Source organism: Oncorhynchus kisutch, linkage group LG4, assembly GCF_002021735.2.
Source record: "Oncorhynchus kisutch isolate 150728-3 linkage group LG4, Okis_V2, whole genome shotgun sequence".
Taxonomy (NCBI): Eukaryota; Metazoa; Chordata; class Actinopteri; order Salmoniformes; family Salmonidae; genus Oncorhynchus; species Oncorhynchus kisutch.
The window spans coordinates 60669252-60687390 of record NC_034177.2 but is presented as its reverse complement, the minus strand read 5'-3'; the positions used below and the strand labels follow the sequence as shown (position 1 = coordinate 60687390).

At 43.8% G+C, this 18139-nt stretch overlaps 1 protein-coding gene across 1 annotated transcript; it reads right to left on the bottom strand.

The window, feature by feature from the left end:
* Positions 1–7: 7 nt before the first annotated feature.
* LOC109889787 (thioredoxin-dependent peroxide reductase, mitochondrial) lies at positions 8–7944 on the bottom strand. The gene is made up of 7 exons (XM_020481503.2): positions 7639–7944; positions 4053–4164; positions 3783–3924; positions 3441–3576; positions 2227–2330; positions 405–570; positions 8–282 (listed from the first exon to the last, which is right to left on the bottom strand). The coding sequence occupies exons 1-7, from the start codon at positions 7672–7674 to the stop codon at positions 229–231; spliced, it is 750 nt and encodes a 249-aa protein (XP_020337092.1). The 5' UTR covers positions 7675–7944; the 3' UTR covers positions 8–228.
* Between the last annotated feature and the right edge of the window lie 10195 nt (positions 7945–18139).

Sequence of the window (18139 nt, the reverse complement as noted above, 5' to 3'; positions counted from 1 at the left end):
AATGCAATACAAGCAATGTGCTGAAAGGGAAACTTTATTACATTAAGTTCATGACGCTAGCTAACAGGATGAAATATTTCAACTCTGACAAGTCTTTCTGATTGCTTTGAACACAAATGTACCTTTTTTTAATCTAAACCTAATGGAAAATATTTGGTATATCTATTCAGTGTTTTCTTTTCAGTTGTGGATAATTTATTGAATATTAAGCTGTGAAGTGCAAGTCCTCTAGTCGTTGACCTTCTCAAAGTACTCCTTTGAACCATCGGGAGTTGGCTTGATCTGAAAAAGAAGAACTGATGAGACCAAGACTTTGCTACACATTTTTTGGTGCTTGTATTTATTTCAGATGTCTGAGGGCCTGGTGGGGTAGTGAAAGGGGGTGTGAAGGGGAGTGGCCTCACCGTAGGAGAGTCAGGGGTCCAGCTAGCAGGGCACACTTCACCGTGAGTCTCCACAAACTGGAAGGCCCTCACCAGACGCAGGGTCTCGTCCACACAGCGGCCCACTGGCAGGTCGTTGACGCTCATGTGCTTCACCACCCCATTTGGATCAATGATAAACAGTCCCCTAATGAACAATGGACAACTACTTAATGTCAGGGTAGAAATCCATGATATACAGTGTCTAAAATTCAATGTTTATTTACCCGAGGCAGTTTGTCTGAATATGTATTTACAGTTGAAGTCGGAAATTTACATACACTTAGGTTGGAGTTATTAAAACTCGTTTTTCAATCACTCCACAAATTTCTCGTTAAACTATAGTTTTGGCAAGTTGGTTAGGACATCTACTTTGCATGACAAGTAATTTTTTCCAACAATTGTTTACAGACAGGTTATTTCACTATCACAATTCCAGTGGGCCAGAAGTTTACATACACTAAGTTGACTGCCTTTAAACAGCTTGGAATATTTCAGAAAATTATACAAAGCATAAATACCTCATTTACAGAAGTATTCAGACCCTTTGCTATGAGACTTCAAAATTGAGCTCAGGTGCATCCTGTTGATGCAACCCATCCCCAAATCCCCATCCCCATTGATCATCCTTGAGATATTTCTACAACTTGATTGGAGTCCACCTGTTGTAAATTCAATTAAATGGGACATGATTTTGAAAAGGCACACCTGTCTATATATGGTCCCCAAGAACACAGTGGCCTCCATCATTCTTAAATGGAATAAGTTTAGAACCACCAAGACTCTTCCTAGAGCAATCGGGGGAGAAGGGCCTTGGTCAGGGAGGTGACCAAGAACCCAATGGTCACTCTGACGATGGGAGAACCTTCCAGAAGGACAACCATCTCTGCAGCACTCCACCAATCAGGCCTTTATGGTAGATTGGCCAGATGGAAACCACTCCTCAGTAAAAGGCACATTACAACCCATTTGGAGTTTGACAAAAAGGCACCTAAAAGGACTCAGACCATGAGAAACAAGATTCTCTGATCTGATGAAACCAAAATTGAATTATTTGGCCTGAATGCCAAGTGTCACGTCTGGAGGAAACCTGGCACCATCCCTACGGTGAAGCGTGGTGGTGCATTATGCTGTGGGGATGTTTTTCAGCGGCAGGGACTGCAAGACTAGTCAGGATCGAGGGAAAGATGAATGGAGCAAAGTACAGAGAAATCCTTAATTTAAACAAGCTCCAGAGCACTCAGGACATCAGACTGGGGCGAAGGTTCACCTTCCAACATGACAACGACCCTAAGCACACAGCCAAGGCAAAGCAGGAGTGGCTTCGGGACAAGTCTCTGAATGTCCTTGAGTAGCCCGGACTTGAACCCGATGGAACATCTCTGGAAAACCTGAAAATAGCTGTGCAGCGACGCTCCCCATCCAACCTGACAGAGCTTGAGAGGATCTGCAGAGAATGGGAGAAACTCCCCAAATACACGTGTGCAACGCTTGTAGCGTCATACCCAAGAAGACTCGAGTCTGTAATCGCTGCCAAAGGTGCTTCAACTAAGTACTGAGTAAAAGGTCTGAATACTTAGGGGTCTGACCACTTTTGCTGTAATAAAGTTGCTAAAATTTCAAAAAAACTGTCTTTGCTTTGTCATTATCGGGTATTGTGTGTCGTAGATCGATGAGGGGGAAAAAAGCAATTTAATCCATTTTAGATTAAGGCTGTGTAACGTAACAAAATGTGGAAAAATTGACAGGGTCAGAATACTTTCCGAATGCACTGTATATTGGGAACAGGGTGCCGTTACTGTACCTCAGTGCAATGCCAGGACCCTCCAGAAGTACACCATAGTCTCTGGACACCTGTTTGTTGAGGTCTGCCAGCAGGGGGATGTGGATTTCACCCAAACCTCCAGCCTGAGAATAAGACGCCATGACAAATGATTAGCATGTAGCCACACAACTGCTGTTTGTGTCTATGGAACACTGTCTGTATAATAATACTATATGGGATTTAAAGCACCTTTAAAAAAACAACAAGGACACTGTAGAGCAAAGAGTGTAAAAAAAAAAACTAAAAACAGGGATAAAACAACTCAAATTGAAATAAAAGCTACTTAGCTTAAGCTAGGGCTGAGTAAGGGGGCAAGCTAAGTTGAGGGGAAAGTCAGACGGAACAGGTGGGTTCTGAAGCTGGTTTTGAAAGTGGTGAAGGAGTCAGAGTTGCAGAGTTTGAGGGCAGTGGAGCTGAATGCCCAGTCCCCCATGGTCTTGTCTTTGGGATGGTATGTAGTCCAGAGTCAGAGGAGCAGAGACAGTGGGAGGGAGTGTGCGTGTAGAGGAGGTCAGAAAGTTATGGAGGGCCTTGTAGGTGAGCAGTAGGATCTATTGGTACAGTGCCTGTCTAATCGTACAATTTCAGCCTATTTTGGTGGGATGGAGTTCTGGCCTGCCTCCGGCAGTAAATTTGTTAATAGACAAGAGAGTTCCAAACCTCTCTGCCAACAACAGCTATTTTTCAGTTTTTCCCTCCCCACCCACTCAGTCCTAGCGAAATTCTTCCTTGAGAAATTGCTCTTTGCTAAGAAGCTCTTTTGGTTTATTTTTGATCATTTTAATTGAAAACAATCACAGTATTTAATTGTTAACAAGAAATGACTTGATATTGAGATTGAAATAGCTGCATTGGACCTTTAAGTTCAAAGACACACCAGAATGGCTTTACAAGAGGTGTCGAGTGTTCCTGAGTTGTCCAGTCTCCGATTTGACTTCAATTTGCTTGAAAATCAGAGACAAGGTTTGAATATTGCTGTGCATTAATGATTCCCAATCAAATTTACAGAACTTGTGCAAATTTGACAAAAACAATGGATAAATGTTGCCCTAAGTGTTGTGCAAACGTATTCCTTTTTAGATTGAATTTTAAGGCAGCAAAGCAAAAATGTGAAGACTGCAAGGGGTGTGTTGACTTTCACTAGTGGCTGAATGTATATAGAATAATGGTAAGTCTATGTACACCCACTGTACCTTGCGTGGGGTGTTTATCCATGCCAGGTGGGCGAAGTGAGAGTCCACTGACACGCCCACCACTTCACAGTTGATGTCATGGAACTCGCTGGCCTTGTCACTGAACGAGATGATCTCTGTCGGGCAAACAAATGTGCTGTAAGGAGACAAAGAAATGTTTAAAAAACATATATAGAATGTCACATCCACAATCTCTTGCTTAGGTATCTGTAGTGCAAAGGGAAAAGGCCGCTAAATCATTCCTTAAATTGTGAAGATGAATAAAGTCACAGATTGTGTACACCACATGCAGCTAATCAAAGCAATCCATTCGTGTCTTTCCAGAGGAATAGAGGTACTCACAAATCGAGTGGGTAGAAGAAAAGAACCAGGTATTTGCCCTTAAAGTCATCTAGGCCCATCTCCTTAAACTCGCCATTGTGGACAGCTGTAGCTTTAAAATGTGGTGCATGTTGAGTGACAGCTGGAGCCCACTTGGCAGTACCTATTGGGAGAAAGATATTAAATGAATAACGTTGATTCTATATTTACATCACAATGACAAGAAGTGCATCTATCTCTCACTTTGATCAACTTCATTCCCTGTCCCGAAGGTCTACAGTCAATACCTACTGGTGGATAAACAGGCTTTCTGCAGTGCAGGATGGGTGAGAATTCTTGAGGCCTTGCTCACTGAAGTTCCATGTGGCAAAGCTGCTTTCAGTCCTCCAGATGCAACTATTACCTTGATGTGAGCAGTGTTCATTTCATCAACAAAAATGGATTAACTTATCTGTCAAACATGTATTTTTATGTGGCAATTGATGAGCCTGACTAAATAAACCCAGAAAAAAACCTGGGGGCGCGTTCAGAAGGACGCAACGTTTTGGAACGTTCAGATGGAAAAAAATGCTACGTAGAACAAACATGCCTCTCTGACGTGTTGAAAAATGAATAATGTCTGCTCTATTCATGGAATTTCGATCTGCAACGTTCGAGAACGTTTTGCAACTGAGCACGGCCCTGGTAACATTACCAGTAGCCTATATGCAAATACTTGGTGGCACATAAAGAAAAGAAAGGAAAAGGGATAGCAAACAATTTGACTAAATTATTATTGCCACTACGCTACATCTGACTGGGTAAATAACTTTATTTTGAGTTAATGTGGACTCGGTGACATACAGTCCACAGACTTGAGCACTTGGACCAGGACTCGAGCCCTGTTACTCGGACTTCAGCCATTGGTACTCGTGACTCAAAATGTAGTGAATTGACTGAATCACTGAGCGAACAGTCATTAGCTCCCGTTCTACTTTTGGACATCAATGTGGCTGCTGTGTCTGTCGACCGTTGAGAACAATGGCAAAGCGACCGCGTGACGGATCTGTTTTTTTTTTTGTGCTACACGTCTGTTTGTTTTGTATGTAATATCTATGTGGGCTGAATTAGGAATTTACACGGCCAGATAATTGCTATACTGTTTATGATTTTCATATGTCTGCTGTTGGGAAGAGAATTGGATGTTATGCAGAAAAATATGTTGGTAGGACAAGGCGATGTATGTTTGTGCACATGGAAGCCAGTGATTACAGTGCCTTCAGTAAGTTCACACCCCTTTTCCCACCTTTTGTTGTGTTACAAAGTGGCATTAAAATGGATTTGTTATTTTTTGTTAACGATTTACACAAAATACTGTAATGTCAGTGGCAGAAAAATGTGAACATTTGTAAAACATGAATGAAAAGTAAAACACTAATATATCTTTATTACATAAGTATTCAACCCCCGAGTCGATACATGTTACAAACACCTTTGGAAGTGAATACAGCTGTAAACTGGGTACATTTCTAAGAGCTTTCCACACCTGGATTGTGCAACATTTGCTTATTTTTATTTCAAAATTCTTCAAGTTTGGTCAAATTGGTTGTTGATCTTTGCTATACAACCATTTTCAGGTCTTGCAATAGATTTTCAAGTAGATTTAAGTATGGAGAAAATATGGAGAGTTGTACTCAGTTAATGTGTTGTATTGGATTTGCCCCAAACATAACCATTTTATACAAGGCAAAAAGTGAATTGCTTTGCCAATTTCTTTTTTGCAGTATAGCTTTAGTGCCTTGTTGCAAGCAGGACACATGTTTTGGAATATTTTTATTATGTACAAGCTTATTTCTTTTCATTCTGTCAATTAGGTTAGTAATTGTGGAGTAACTAAAATGTTGTTGATCAATACTCAGTTTTCTCTTATCACAGCCATTAAACTCTAACTGTTTTAAAGTTACCATTGGCCTCATGGTGAAATCCCTGAGTAGTTTCCTTCCTCTCTGGCAACTGATTTAGGAAAGAAGTCTGTATCTTTGTAGTGACTGGGTGTATTGATACACCATCCAAAGTTTAATTACACTTAAAATATTAACAAAACATGTAAAGTGTTGGTCCCATATTTCATGAGCTGAAATAAAAGATCCCATAAATTTTCCATACACACAAAAAGCTTATTTCTCTCAAATTGGGAACAAATTCATTTACATCCCTGTTAGTGAGCATTTCTTCTTTGCCAAGATAATCCATCCACCTGACAGGTTTGGCATATCAAGAAGCTGATTAAACGGCATGGTCATTACACAGGTGCACCTTGTGCTGGGGACAATAAAGGGCCACTCTAAAATGTGCCGTTTTGTCACACAACACAATGCCACAGATGTCTCAAGTTGATGGAGCATGTAATGGCATGCGGACTGTAGAAATGTCCACCAGAGCTGTTGCCAGAAAATGGCATGTTAATTTCTCTAACATAAGCCGCCTTCAACATTGTTTTCGGACACGCAGACCACGTGTATGGCATCGTGTGGACGAGTGGATAACATTCCACAATCAACTGCCTGATCAACGCTATGCAAGGAATAAGTCGCTATGCATGAGGCAAATGGTGGACACACCAGATACGGACTGCTTTTCTGAGCCACACCCATATTTTTTTTTTTTAAGATGCAACCAATAGATGCATGCATATCTGTATTCTCAGTCATGTGAAATACATAGATTAGGGCCTAATGAATTTATTTCAATTGACTGATTTCTCAGTATAATCTTTGAAATTGTCGCATTTTTTGTTCAATATAACTTCACCATGCTCAAAGGGATATAGGATGTCTGCTTTTAAATGTTTACCCATCTACCAATAGGTGCCCTTCCTTGAGAGGCATTGGAAAACCTCCCTTGTCTTTGTGGTTGAATATGTGTTTAAAATTCACTACTCGGCTGAGGGACCTTACAGATAATTGTATGTGTGGGGTACAGAGATTAGGCAGTCATTTACACATCATGTTAAACACTATTATTGCACTCAGAGTGAGTCCATGCAAATTATGATGTGACTTGTTAAGCAAATGTTTACTCCTGAACTTATTAAGTCTTGCCATAACAAAGTGGTTGAATACTTATTGACTTAAGACATTTCAGATTCATCTTTATTCATTTGTACAAATTTAATAAACCTAATTCCACATTGACATTATGGCGTATTGTGTGAAGGCCAGTGACAAAACAAATCTGAATTTAATCCATTTTAAATTCAGGCTGTAACACAACAAAATGTGGAAAAAGTGAAGGGGTGTGAATACTTTCTGAAGGCACTGTATGTTTACTATAGGTTAATGAGGCAATACGAATGTGATGTGAAAATGTGACAAATATTAAAAGGGCATTCAGTTGACTAAAATGACCCACTGTTTGTGATTTTGAAAATACCTAGACTAAAATCATTATTCAAATGACAAAAATGGCCCTAAGACTTAATGATATATTGGTCAAATCGACTAAGACTAGACTAAATAACATTTGTTTTAAAAGAGTGCCAAAATGAACACTGACGTTAAAGAGGGCAAGAGAGACACATTGCACATCGTGACAACTGTTATTGGCGCTGAAGAGCATTAGACACTTAGTATAACAAATGATTGTATATTTAGATTTTTACTTAATTTGGCATTAGCTGCTAAGCCTTTGAGCAGAGGGATTTGTTCTGAAGACGGTCACGCAGTTACAGTGACGTAGCCGTCAATATCTAAGATGAGACTCATTGCAACTCCTCTTACAATTGGCATTGCCAATTTATATAGCCACAACGAAATGATAAATTGCCATTATACCGTTTGCATTTCAATGCAGCACACTACTACTGGTAACTTAAACATATATTCCTAAATGAACTCACAGAGGTCTTTAGTAGTCTCCCAACGGTGGCTGCCATCTTGTATTATGACGTTGTTTTAGGGCGTCATTCAAAAGTTTTGCGCAGGTAGGCTGCGTAATGGCACTTAACTTATGTAGCTGGGTAAAACACATTTGCAATCCCTTGTAAAATTGGCTTTTTGAATATAAATATATAAATAAACATATTGCAGATCAAACCACAGCACACTATTTGTATGCTGTGGTTTGTTTGCTAGTTTCTGCAAATGTCTTGATTTTCTTGATCACGCTTGGCAATCTGCGCAGCGCTCAGCTCGCAGGCTCTCGTGAACATGGCAAACACACCTCTGCCATGTGAGCTTCTTCTTCTTTTATTGGGTTTAACGGTGGTTGGCATTCAATAAATGTTGCATTACGGCCACCTACTAGACTGGAATATAATTCCCTTATATTTTGTTTTAAAAATATAAAAATATAAAAAAGATATATAAATCAACAAATACACTACCATCTAACCCTTCACTCACTAAAAACCCACCACCCTACTCCACTATTTATATCTATTTAGTCATATTTCAGACCAACAGCCTGAAAGGACGGGACACCACCACTCAACACACCCTCTTATGACGTCAAGTTTATTACACCCAAATACCTCTGCAGCTGCCACCACAACCAAAATGTTCTGCGACTTACATCATTGCTATGAAATGCAAAAAAATACAATCTTAGTGAAGCATATAGCACCTGTTGGCCTATAGCGTAGTGGTTAGAGCGTAGGGCCTAGTAACTGAAATGTTGCTGGATCGAATCCCTGAGCTACAAGGTAAAACATATGTTGTTCTGGCCATGAGCAAGGCAGTTAACCCATTGTTCCCTGGGTGCTGAAGATGTGGATGTTGATTAAGGCAGCCCCCCGCACCACTCTGATTCAGAGGGGTTGGGTTAAATGTTGAAGACACATTTCAGTTGAAGCCATTCAGTTGTACAACTGACTAGGTATCCTGCTGTACTGGTACAGATCTATTACTCACACCACTCCCATTGGGATCCCTTGACCCATCTTCCTCCACTTTCTTCACTGCCACAGCATTTGACAACTTCTGCACTACTCTAACCATGGAAACCTCAACCTGCCTCTCTCGCACTGGACATTTCTGATCCCCAACCCCATGGGCACCACTACAATTAACACATACCACTACTTTCCAAAATTCTACACATTCCTTTGTCTCGTGCCCTTCTGCACAATTCTCACACCTAGGAACCACACTGCTGCTGTAACCAATGTGAAATGGCTAGCTAGTTAGCGGTGGTGTGCGCTAATAGCGTTTCAATCGGTGACGTCACTCACTCTGAGGCCTTGAAGTAGTTGTTCCCTTTGCTCTGCAAGGGCTGTGGCTTTTGTGGCGCGATGGGTAACAATGCTTCGTGGGTGACTGTTGTTTGTGTGTAGAGGGTCCCTGGTTCGAGCCCAGGTAGGGGTGAGGAGAGGGACGGAAGCTATACTGTTACATTGATGCTGTTGACCCGGATCACTGGTTGCTGCGGAAAAAGATGGGGTCAAAAGGGGGGTGAGTGTAACCGATGTGAAATGGCTAGCTAGTTAGCGGTGGTGCGCGCTAATAGCGTTTCAATCGGTGACGCCACTCGCTCTGAGGCCTTGAGGTAGTTGTTCCCCTTGCTCTGGCTTTTGTGGCTTGATGGGTAACGATGCTTCGAGGGTGACTGTTGTCTGTGTGCAGAGCCCAGGTCGGGGTGAGGAGAGGATCGGAAGCTATACCGTTACACTGCCACATGTCCATAAGCTTGACACCTGTAAAAACAATGTGTAACTTATATATCCTAACATCACTTTGTCTGGCAAAGACTAAACATCAAAACTCAAAAGAACAGGCAACGACTCTTCTGTTTCACCACTCACACCACCCTGTCTGCATCGCACCAAACGATGAGAATCACAAACACCGGGAATCTTCCCCTTCAGTCAACTTTTCACATTTACCACTACCCCAGTAATCACTCCTTTCAATGGCAACCTTTCAATGGCAACCAAAACAATTCACATATCTTCAAATCAAATGTTATTTGTCACATGCGCCGAATACATCAGGTGAACAGTGAAATGCTTACTTACAAGACCTTAACCAACAATGCTTTAAGAAGTTAAGAAAAATAAATAAGTGTTAAATAAAAAATAGAAAAGTAACAAATAATTCAACAGCAGCAGTAAAATAACAGTGAGGCTATATACAGAGGGTACCGGTACAGAGTCAATGTGCGGGGGCACCGGTTAGTAGAGGTAGCTGAGTTATTATGTACATGCAGGTAGAGTTAATGTGATTATGTTAATGTGACTATAGATTATAAACAAAGAGTAGCAGCAGTGTAAAAGAGGGATCTGGGTAGCCCTTTGATTAGCTGTTCAGGAGTCTTATGGCCTGGGGGTAGACGCTGTAAAGGAGCCTTTTGGACCTCCAGTACCGCTTGCTGTGAGGTAGCAGAGAGAACAGTCTATGACTAGGGTGGCTGGAGTCTTTGATAATTTTTAGGGCCTTCCTCTGACACCGCCTGGTATAGAGGTCCTGGATGGCAGGAAGCTTGGCCCCAGTGATGCCCAAAGGTTAGTTGTCGATGCGTCATTCGTTTAACGCGGAGCACCTACTCCCTCTGACCAGCAGAAACACAAACAATTAGATGTCAGCCACAGTTGTCAGTTGTGATTAGAATTGTGTCACTGAAGGAGGAACCCCACATAAAGGAACATTTTATGGGGTTTTGGAGTCAAAGGAGTCCACGGGCCAACTTTTGACATCCCTGATTCTCAAAAGATTAGAGGAGCTAAAAATTCATTTTGAGGACTGCAGCGGACAGTCTTGTGATAATGGGGCCAACATGAGAGGCAAAAACAAATGTGTCCAAGCCAGACTCCTGGAAATGAATCCACATGAATCCATTTGTGCCACATTGAACCTGGTTGTAGCTGATGATTCTAAAGTTCTGTCAATGCCACAGGTTACTTTGGCATCTTACACAAACTGTACATCTTGTTCTCAGCCTCCACACAGCAATGGGTCATCCTGAAAAAACATGTGGGCATCACTTTGAAGATGTGGACCGATACAAGTTGGGGGAGTAAAGTTAAGAGTGTCGAGCCACTGAGGTATCAGGCAGCAGCGGTGAGAGAGGCACTGATTGAGGTGAGGGATCAAACCAAAGACACTGTGATAAAGATTTAGGCCCAGTCCTTGTCAGAGGAGTTGGGATCATACCGCTTCAGCATCTGTACAGTGATGTGGTATGACATCTTGAGCCAGATCCAACATGTGAGAAAGCTGATGCCGTCTCCCAGTATGCATGTGGATGTTGCAGTCAGTCTTCTCAGAAAGACAGAGAGAGGTCTCAGCAACTACAGGGCACCAGGCTTTATGGCTACACAAACGTCAGCCAAGGATATTTGCGAGGGTATGAATGTAGCGGTCGTTCTACAGCAAAAAAGGCTGAGGTCCACAAAGCGACACTTTTCATACAAATCATTTGATGAGCCTTTGAGTGATGCCCTGAAGAAGCTGGAGGTGATATTTTTCAATGTCGTTGTTGATGCTACAACCTCAGCCTGTCAGGAACGATTTTCCCCATTGGAAAATGTGGGAGAGAAGTTTGAAGTGCTGTCAACCTTCCAAAGTCTCTCAAATGAGGAGCTGACAGAACAATGTGAGGCCCTTAGTATGAGACTGCACTATAAAGAACACTAAGACTTGGATGGCAGAGAGCTTGCACAGGAACTGAAGAACTTGCCTGACTTGCCATCGAAGACCATGACCCTGCTTGAGCTGCTGATATTTATACATGAAAGGGAGCTCTCAGAGATGTATCCAAATTTGTGGACTGCTCTCAGAATTTGTCTTACTCTTCCAATGACCGTAGCTGAAGCAGAGAGGAGCTATTCGAAGCTGAAGCTCATCAAACCCTACCTCAGGTCCACCATGTCACAGGAACACCTTAGTGGCCTTGCTGTCATCAGTATTAACCATGCAATTGCTGGACAGATTTCTTATGATGATGTAATTGATGACTTTGCATCAAGGAAGGCAAGAAAGGTCAGGGTTTAGATGGCAGTTGTGCAATTTAGTTTGTATGTTTCTTGTTCGAAGTGCAATAGTGTAATAATCAGGTTCTCTGCTTTATACGTGTGTTATTCTATTTGTGTATTTGTGTGATATAGGATTTGTGAAATTTAGTTTTATTTGTGTGTTTTTTGATTGTAACCATGAGAATGTGTATAGCAAACAATGCCTTCCTCGTACAGCATTTCACATGTGATTTGGTTTGCATGTTTTCATATTGCGCTCCATTATTTACTTGCTAAACATTTAAAGCAGAAATACCTATTTTTCCCATATTACAACAACAGTTAGGCGATTTTCAAAAGACTCTCGCCCTTTCCATACCCCCACCCCCTTTCTCAACAAGCCTAGAGTCACTTCCCCTTCGCATGGCTTTTTGTTCTCTGACGTGATGGAACAGCTGCTTCACAGGATTGTATAATGTTGAAAATGCCATAGTAATGTACTTGGTGTAAAAGGGTTTATAAGTACACTACCGTTCAAAAAAGTCACTCAGAAATGTCCTTGTTTTTGAAAGAAAATTACTTTTTTTTATTCCATTAAAATAACATCAAATTGATCAGAAATACAGTGTAGACATTGTTAATGTTGTAAATAACTATTGTAGCTGGAAACGGCTGATTTTCTTATGGAATATCTACATAGGCATACAGAGGCCCATTATCAGCAACCATCACTCCTGTGTTCCAATGGCACGTTGTGTTAGCTAATCCAAGTTTATCATTTTAAAAGACCAATTGATCATTAGAAAACGCTTTTTCAATTATGTTAGCACAGCTGAAAACGGTTGTTCTGATTAAAGAAGCAACAAAACCAGCCTTCTTTAGACTAGTTGAGTATCTGAAGCATCAGTATTTGTTGGTTCGATTATAGGCTCAAAATGGCCAGAAACAAAGACCTTTCTTCTGAAACTCGTCAGTCTATCCTTGTTCTGAGAAATTAAGGATATTCCATGTGAGAAATTGCCAAGAAACTGAAGATCTCATACAAAGCTGTGTACTACTCCCTTCACAGAACAATGGAAACTGGCTCTAACAAGAATAGAAAGAGGAGTGTGAGGCCCCGGTGCACAACTGAGCAAGAGGACAAGTATATTAGAGTGTCTAGTTTGAGAAACAGACACCTCACAAGTCCTCAACTGGCAGCTTCATTAAATAGTACCCTCAAAGCATCAGTCTCAACGTAAACAGTGAGGAGGCGACTCCGGGAGTTCCTCTGTCCACTGTCTGTGTCCTTTTGCACATCTTAATATTTTCTTTTTATTGGCCAGTCTGAGATATGGCTTTTTCTTTGCAACTCTGCCTAGAAGCCCCCCCAGGGGGGAGGGAAACCCAACTCTAGGGGGGAGGGAAAGAATGAGGAATGTGGAGGTTTAGTGTACCTATACCGTGAAATTATAAAAAGACAACTATTCATTGACTGCATAGGTATCATCTCCTACAGGCTTTGTTGTAACTCACTCTGAGGTCTGATGCAATTCTACCTGATATTCCTGCCTTCAGTTTTTTACTTACCTACACCTCTTCTCACTTGTGATTGCACAAGTTCATCAGTTGTTGGTGGAGGAATGGGGTAGGATATTATTTCTTTATTGAAGACTCATCTCTTCAGTAGGTCCTATGATTGAGTGTAGTCTGGCCCAGGGGTGTGAAGGTGAACGGAAAGGCACTGGAGCAACGAACCGCCCTTGCTGTCTCTGCCTGGCCCGTTCCCCTCGCTCCACTGGGATTCTCTGCCTCTAACCCTATTACGGGGGCTGAGTCACTGGCTTACTGGTGCTCTTCTATGCCGTCCCTAGGAGGGGTGTGTCACTTGAGTGGGTTGAGTCACTGACGTGATCTTCCTGTCCGGGTTGGCGCCCCACTCGGGTTCGTGCCGTGGGGGAGATCTTGGTGGGCTATTCTCAGCCTTGTCTCATGGTAGTAAATTGGTGGTTTGAAGATATCCCTCTAGTGGCGTGGGGGCTGTGCTTTGGCAAAGTGGGTGGGGTTATATCCTGCCTGGTTGGCCCTGTCCGGGGGTATCGTCAGACGGGGCCACAGTGTCTCCCGACCCCTCCTGTCTCAGCCGCCAGTATTTATGCTGCAATAGTTTGTTTCGGGGGTCTCTCTCTCTCTCTATCAGCCCTAGGACCATGCCTCAGGACTACCTGGCCTGATGACTCCTTGCTGTCCCCAGTCCACCTGGTCATGCTGCTGCTCCAGTTTCAACTGTTCTGCCTGCGGCTATGGAACACTGACCTGTTCACCGGACGTGCTACCTTATCCCGGACCTGCTGTTTTCGACTCTCTCTGTCACGCCCTGACCTTAGTATTCTTTGTTTTCTTTATTATTTTGGTTAGGTCAGGGTGTGACATGGGTGATGTATGTGTTTTTATTCCTGTCTATGTATTAGTTGCTTGTGTCTGCACTTACAGTGGGGAAAACAAGTATTTGATACACTGCTGATTTTGCAGGTTTTCCTACTTACAAAGCATGTAGAGGTCTGTAATTTTTATCATAGGTACACTTCAACTGTGAGAGACGGAATCTAAAACAAAAATCCAGAAAATCACATTGTATGATTTTTAAGTAATTAATTTGCATTTTATTGCATGACATAAGTATTTGATCACCTACCAACCAGTAAGAATTCTGGCTCTCACAAACCTGTTAGTTTTTCTTTAAGAAGCCCTCCTGTTCTCCACTCATTATCTGTATTAACTGCAACTGTTTGAACTCGTTACCTGTATAAAAGACACCTGTCCACACACTCAATCAAACAGACTCCAACCTCTCCACAATGGCCAAGACAAGAGAGCTGTGTAAGGACATCAGGGATAAAATTGTAGACCTGCACAAGGCTGGGATGGGCTACAGGACAATAGTCAAGCAGCTTGGTGAGAAGGCAACAACTGTTGGCGCAATTATTAGAAAATGGAAGAAGTTCAAGATGACGGTCAATCACCCTCGGTCTGGGGCTCCATGCAATATCTCACCTCGTGGGGCATCAATGATCATGAGGAAGGTGAGGGATCAGCCCAGAACTACATGGCAGGACCTGGTCAATGACCTGAAGAGAGCTGGGACCACAGTCTCAAAGAAAACCATTAGTTACACACTACACCGTCATGGATTAAAATCCTGCAGCGCACACAAGGTCCCCCTGCTCAAGCCAGCGCATGTCCAGGCCCGTCTGAAGTTTGCCAATGACCATCTGGATGATCCAGAGGAGGAATGGGAGAAGGTCATGTGATCTGATGAGACAAAAATAGAGCTTTTTGGTCTAAACTCCACTCGCCATGTTTGGAGGAAGAAGAAGGATGAGTACAACCCCAAGAACACCATCCCAACGTGAAGCATGGAGGTGGAAACATCATTCTTTGGGGATGAAAAGGGGACAGGACGACTGCACCATATTGAGGGGAGGATGGATGAGGCCATGTATCGCGAGATCTTGGCCAACAAACTCCTTCCCTCAGTAAGAGCATTGAAGATGGGTCGTGGCTGGGTCTTCCAGCATGAAATTGACCCGAAACACACAGCCAGGGCAACTAAGGAATGGCTCCGTAAGAAACATCTCAAGGTCCTGGAGTGGCCTAGCCAGTCTCCAGACCTGAACCCAATAGAAAATCTTTGGAGGGAGCTGAAAGTCTGTATTGCCCAGCGACAACCCCGAAACCTGAAGGATATGGAGAAGGTCTGTATGGAGGAGTGGGCCAAAATCCCTGATGCAGTGTGTGCAAACCTGGTCAAGAACTACAGGAAACGTATGATCTCTGTAATTGTAAACAAAGGTTTCTGTACCAAATATTAAGTTCTGCTTTTCTGATGTATCAAATACGTATGTCATGCAATAAAATGCTAATTAATTACTTAAAAATTGACATTCATTAAAGAAGTATGTATTCAACTTACGCAGCTTGGTCTCCTCCATACATCGAACGTGACAGAATAACCCACCAAACAAAGGCCCAAGCAGCGTGAAAGGGAGGAACAGCGCTTGGTGAAAAGACCTGGGACGAGATACTGGACGGTAAAGGATCCTGGACGTGGGAGGAGATACTGGCAGGAGAGGATCACCTACCATGGAGGCAGTTGGAGTTAGCACGGGAGGAACGGCGACGATATAAGGGTACACGGCTAGCACGGAAGCCCGAGTGGCAGCCCCAAGATTGTTTTGTAGGGATGGCACACGAGGAGATTGGCTGAGTCAGGTAGGAGACCTGAGCCAACTCCTCGTGCTTACTGTGGGGAGTGTGTTACTGGTCAGGCACAGTGTTATGCAGAGATGCGCACGGTGTCTCCAGTGCGCTCTATTCCAGCTCATCGCAGAATGGGCATCCAGCCAGGAAGGAGGGTGCCGGCTCAGCGCTCCTGGTCTCCAGTATACCTCCATGGACCAGGATATGCTGCGCCGGCTCTGCGTACTGTGAGTCTGCACAGCTCTGTGCGTCCTGTGCCAGCGCCCTGCATTTGCAGGGCAAGTATAAACATCCAGCCAGGACGGGTTGTGTCAGCTCTACACTCCAGACCTCCAGTACGCCTCCACAGCCCAGTACGCCCTGTGCCTGCTCCCCGCACTCGCCCTGAGATGCGTATCCCCAGCCCAGTACCACCAGTGCCAGTGCCAACACCACGCATCAGGTTTCCTGTGCGTCTCCAGAGCCCTGTACACCCTGTTCCTCCTCCCCGCACTCGCCCTGAGGTGCATGTCCTCAGCCCGGTACCACCAGTGCCGGTACCACGCACCAGTTCTCCAGTGCGTCTCAAGGGTCCAGTACTCCCTGTTCCTGCTCCTCGCACTCGCCCTGAGGTGAGTGTCCCCAGCCCGGTACCACCAGTGCCGGCACCATGCACCAGGCCCACAGTGCGCCTCGCCAGTCCAGAGCGTCAGGCGACAGTACCCAGTCCAGAGCGTCCGGCGACAGTCTACAGACCGGAACCTCCTACGACGGGCCGCAGACCGGAGCCTCCTACGACGGGCCGCAGACCGGAACCTCCTACGATGGGCCGCAGACCGGAACCTCCTACGACGGGCCGCAGACCGGAACCTCCTACGACAGAGTCTCCCTCAAGTCCGGATCCGCCAGAATCTCCCTCCAATCCAGAGGCGCCACTCACGCCAGACTCGACCATCAGTCCAATGGCGTCCTCTAGTCAGTGGTCGGCGGTGAGGGTTCCCGCTCCAGAGACATTAAGTAAGTGTGACGAGTCAGAAGTGGAGAGGGGTCCACATCCCGAGCCAGAACCGCCACCTCGGAGTTATGCCCACCCAGACCCTCCCATATAGGCTTAGGTGTGCGGCCGGGAGTCCGCACATTTGGGGGGGGGGGGGGGGGGGGGGGTACTGTCGTGCCCTGACCTTAGTATTCTTTGTTTTCTTTATTATTTTGTTTAGGTCAGGGTGTGACATGGGTGATGTATGTGTTTGTGATGTATGTGTTTTTGTTCCTGTCTAGGGGTTTTGTATGTCTATGGGTGTTTACTAGTCTAGGTGTTATGTATTTATTTGTGTATTTGTGAGACGTAGAGTAGGTAATTGGATGATCTCCACACGTATGGTTCCCACCGTGAAGCATGGAGGAGGAGGTGTGATGGTGTGGGGGTGCTTTGCTGGTGACACTGTCAGTGATTTATTTAGAATTCAAGGCTGTGAATCTGGTTGAGAGAATGCCAGAGTGTGCCTCGTGAGGTATTGGTTGGTCTCATAAAGGCAGGGCAACCATACTGCCGAGCACCATTACAGCTGCTAACGTTACAGCCGAGCGTCATTACAGTTCTATCACTCTCAAACAGAGAAATGCACATGAAACGTTAGCTAGACGCCAATGCAATACGTAAATACGTTCTAAAATGTAAGTTAATTCTAAATGATAATGACTCTCAAAAACACATATGCTTATGTCAATATCCTGACTGGTTTTATAACGTAAATACCAAGTACACCTTAGTTACTTATGAAGACAGCCATATAATTTAGATAGCATAAAGCTAACCCGGATTCTCCATTCATAAACAATCACAGCTAACATTAAATGGCTAGCTAGCTACTGTAGCTGGCGCAATGTCTTGGTACTGCAACCTGTCAAGCAGAAAACAGGCCATCTCTGCATCAGACTTCAGCCCTTTTAAGGGCCATAACTTCACTCCAGCGATAAAAATTGTTACCTATATTTACACTTTTTGGCACATGATTCCGCAACCAGTGGGGCTGGATGCTTGCCTAAAAAATCCAGCATCGTTGATTGCGCTCGGAAGAAGATGATCAGGCCTCAGAGTGACGCTTCTCAAAGAGGGAAGGTGCAGCCCTCCAATTTGAAAACAAGAAAGCACCGTCTTTTGTTGACCATCAGAAAAACTGAAATTCTGAACGCAAATTTGGAAGGGCCCAAAGCATTTTTTTGGGGTGTGAAA

What these genes read in the sequence shown, in the direction of transcription:
- LOC109889787 (XM_020481503.2), bottom strand. Translation starts at nt 7,674, where the DNA reads ATGGCAGCCACCGTTGGGAGACTACTAAAGACCTCT. An exon ending in GGATAAACACCCCACGCAAG is followed by an intron (nt 2,331 to 3,440) that starts GTACAGTGGGTG and finishes TCTTATTCTCAG; the next exon opens with GCTGGAGGTTTGGGTGAAAT. An exon ending in GGTCCTGGCATTGCACTGAG is followed by an intron (nt 571 to 2,226) that starts GTACAGTAACGG and finishes ATTGTTCATTAG; the next exon opens with GGGACTGTTTATCATTGATC.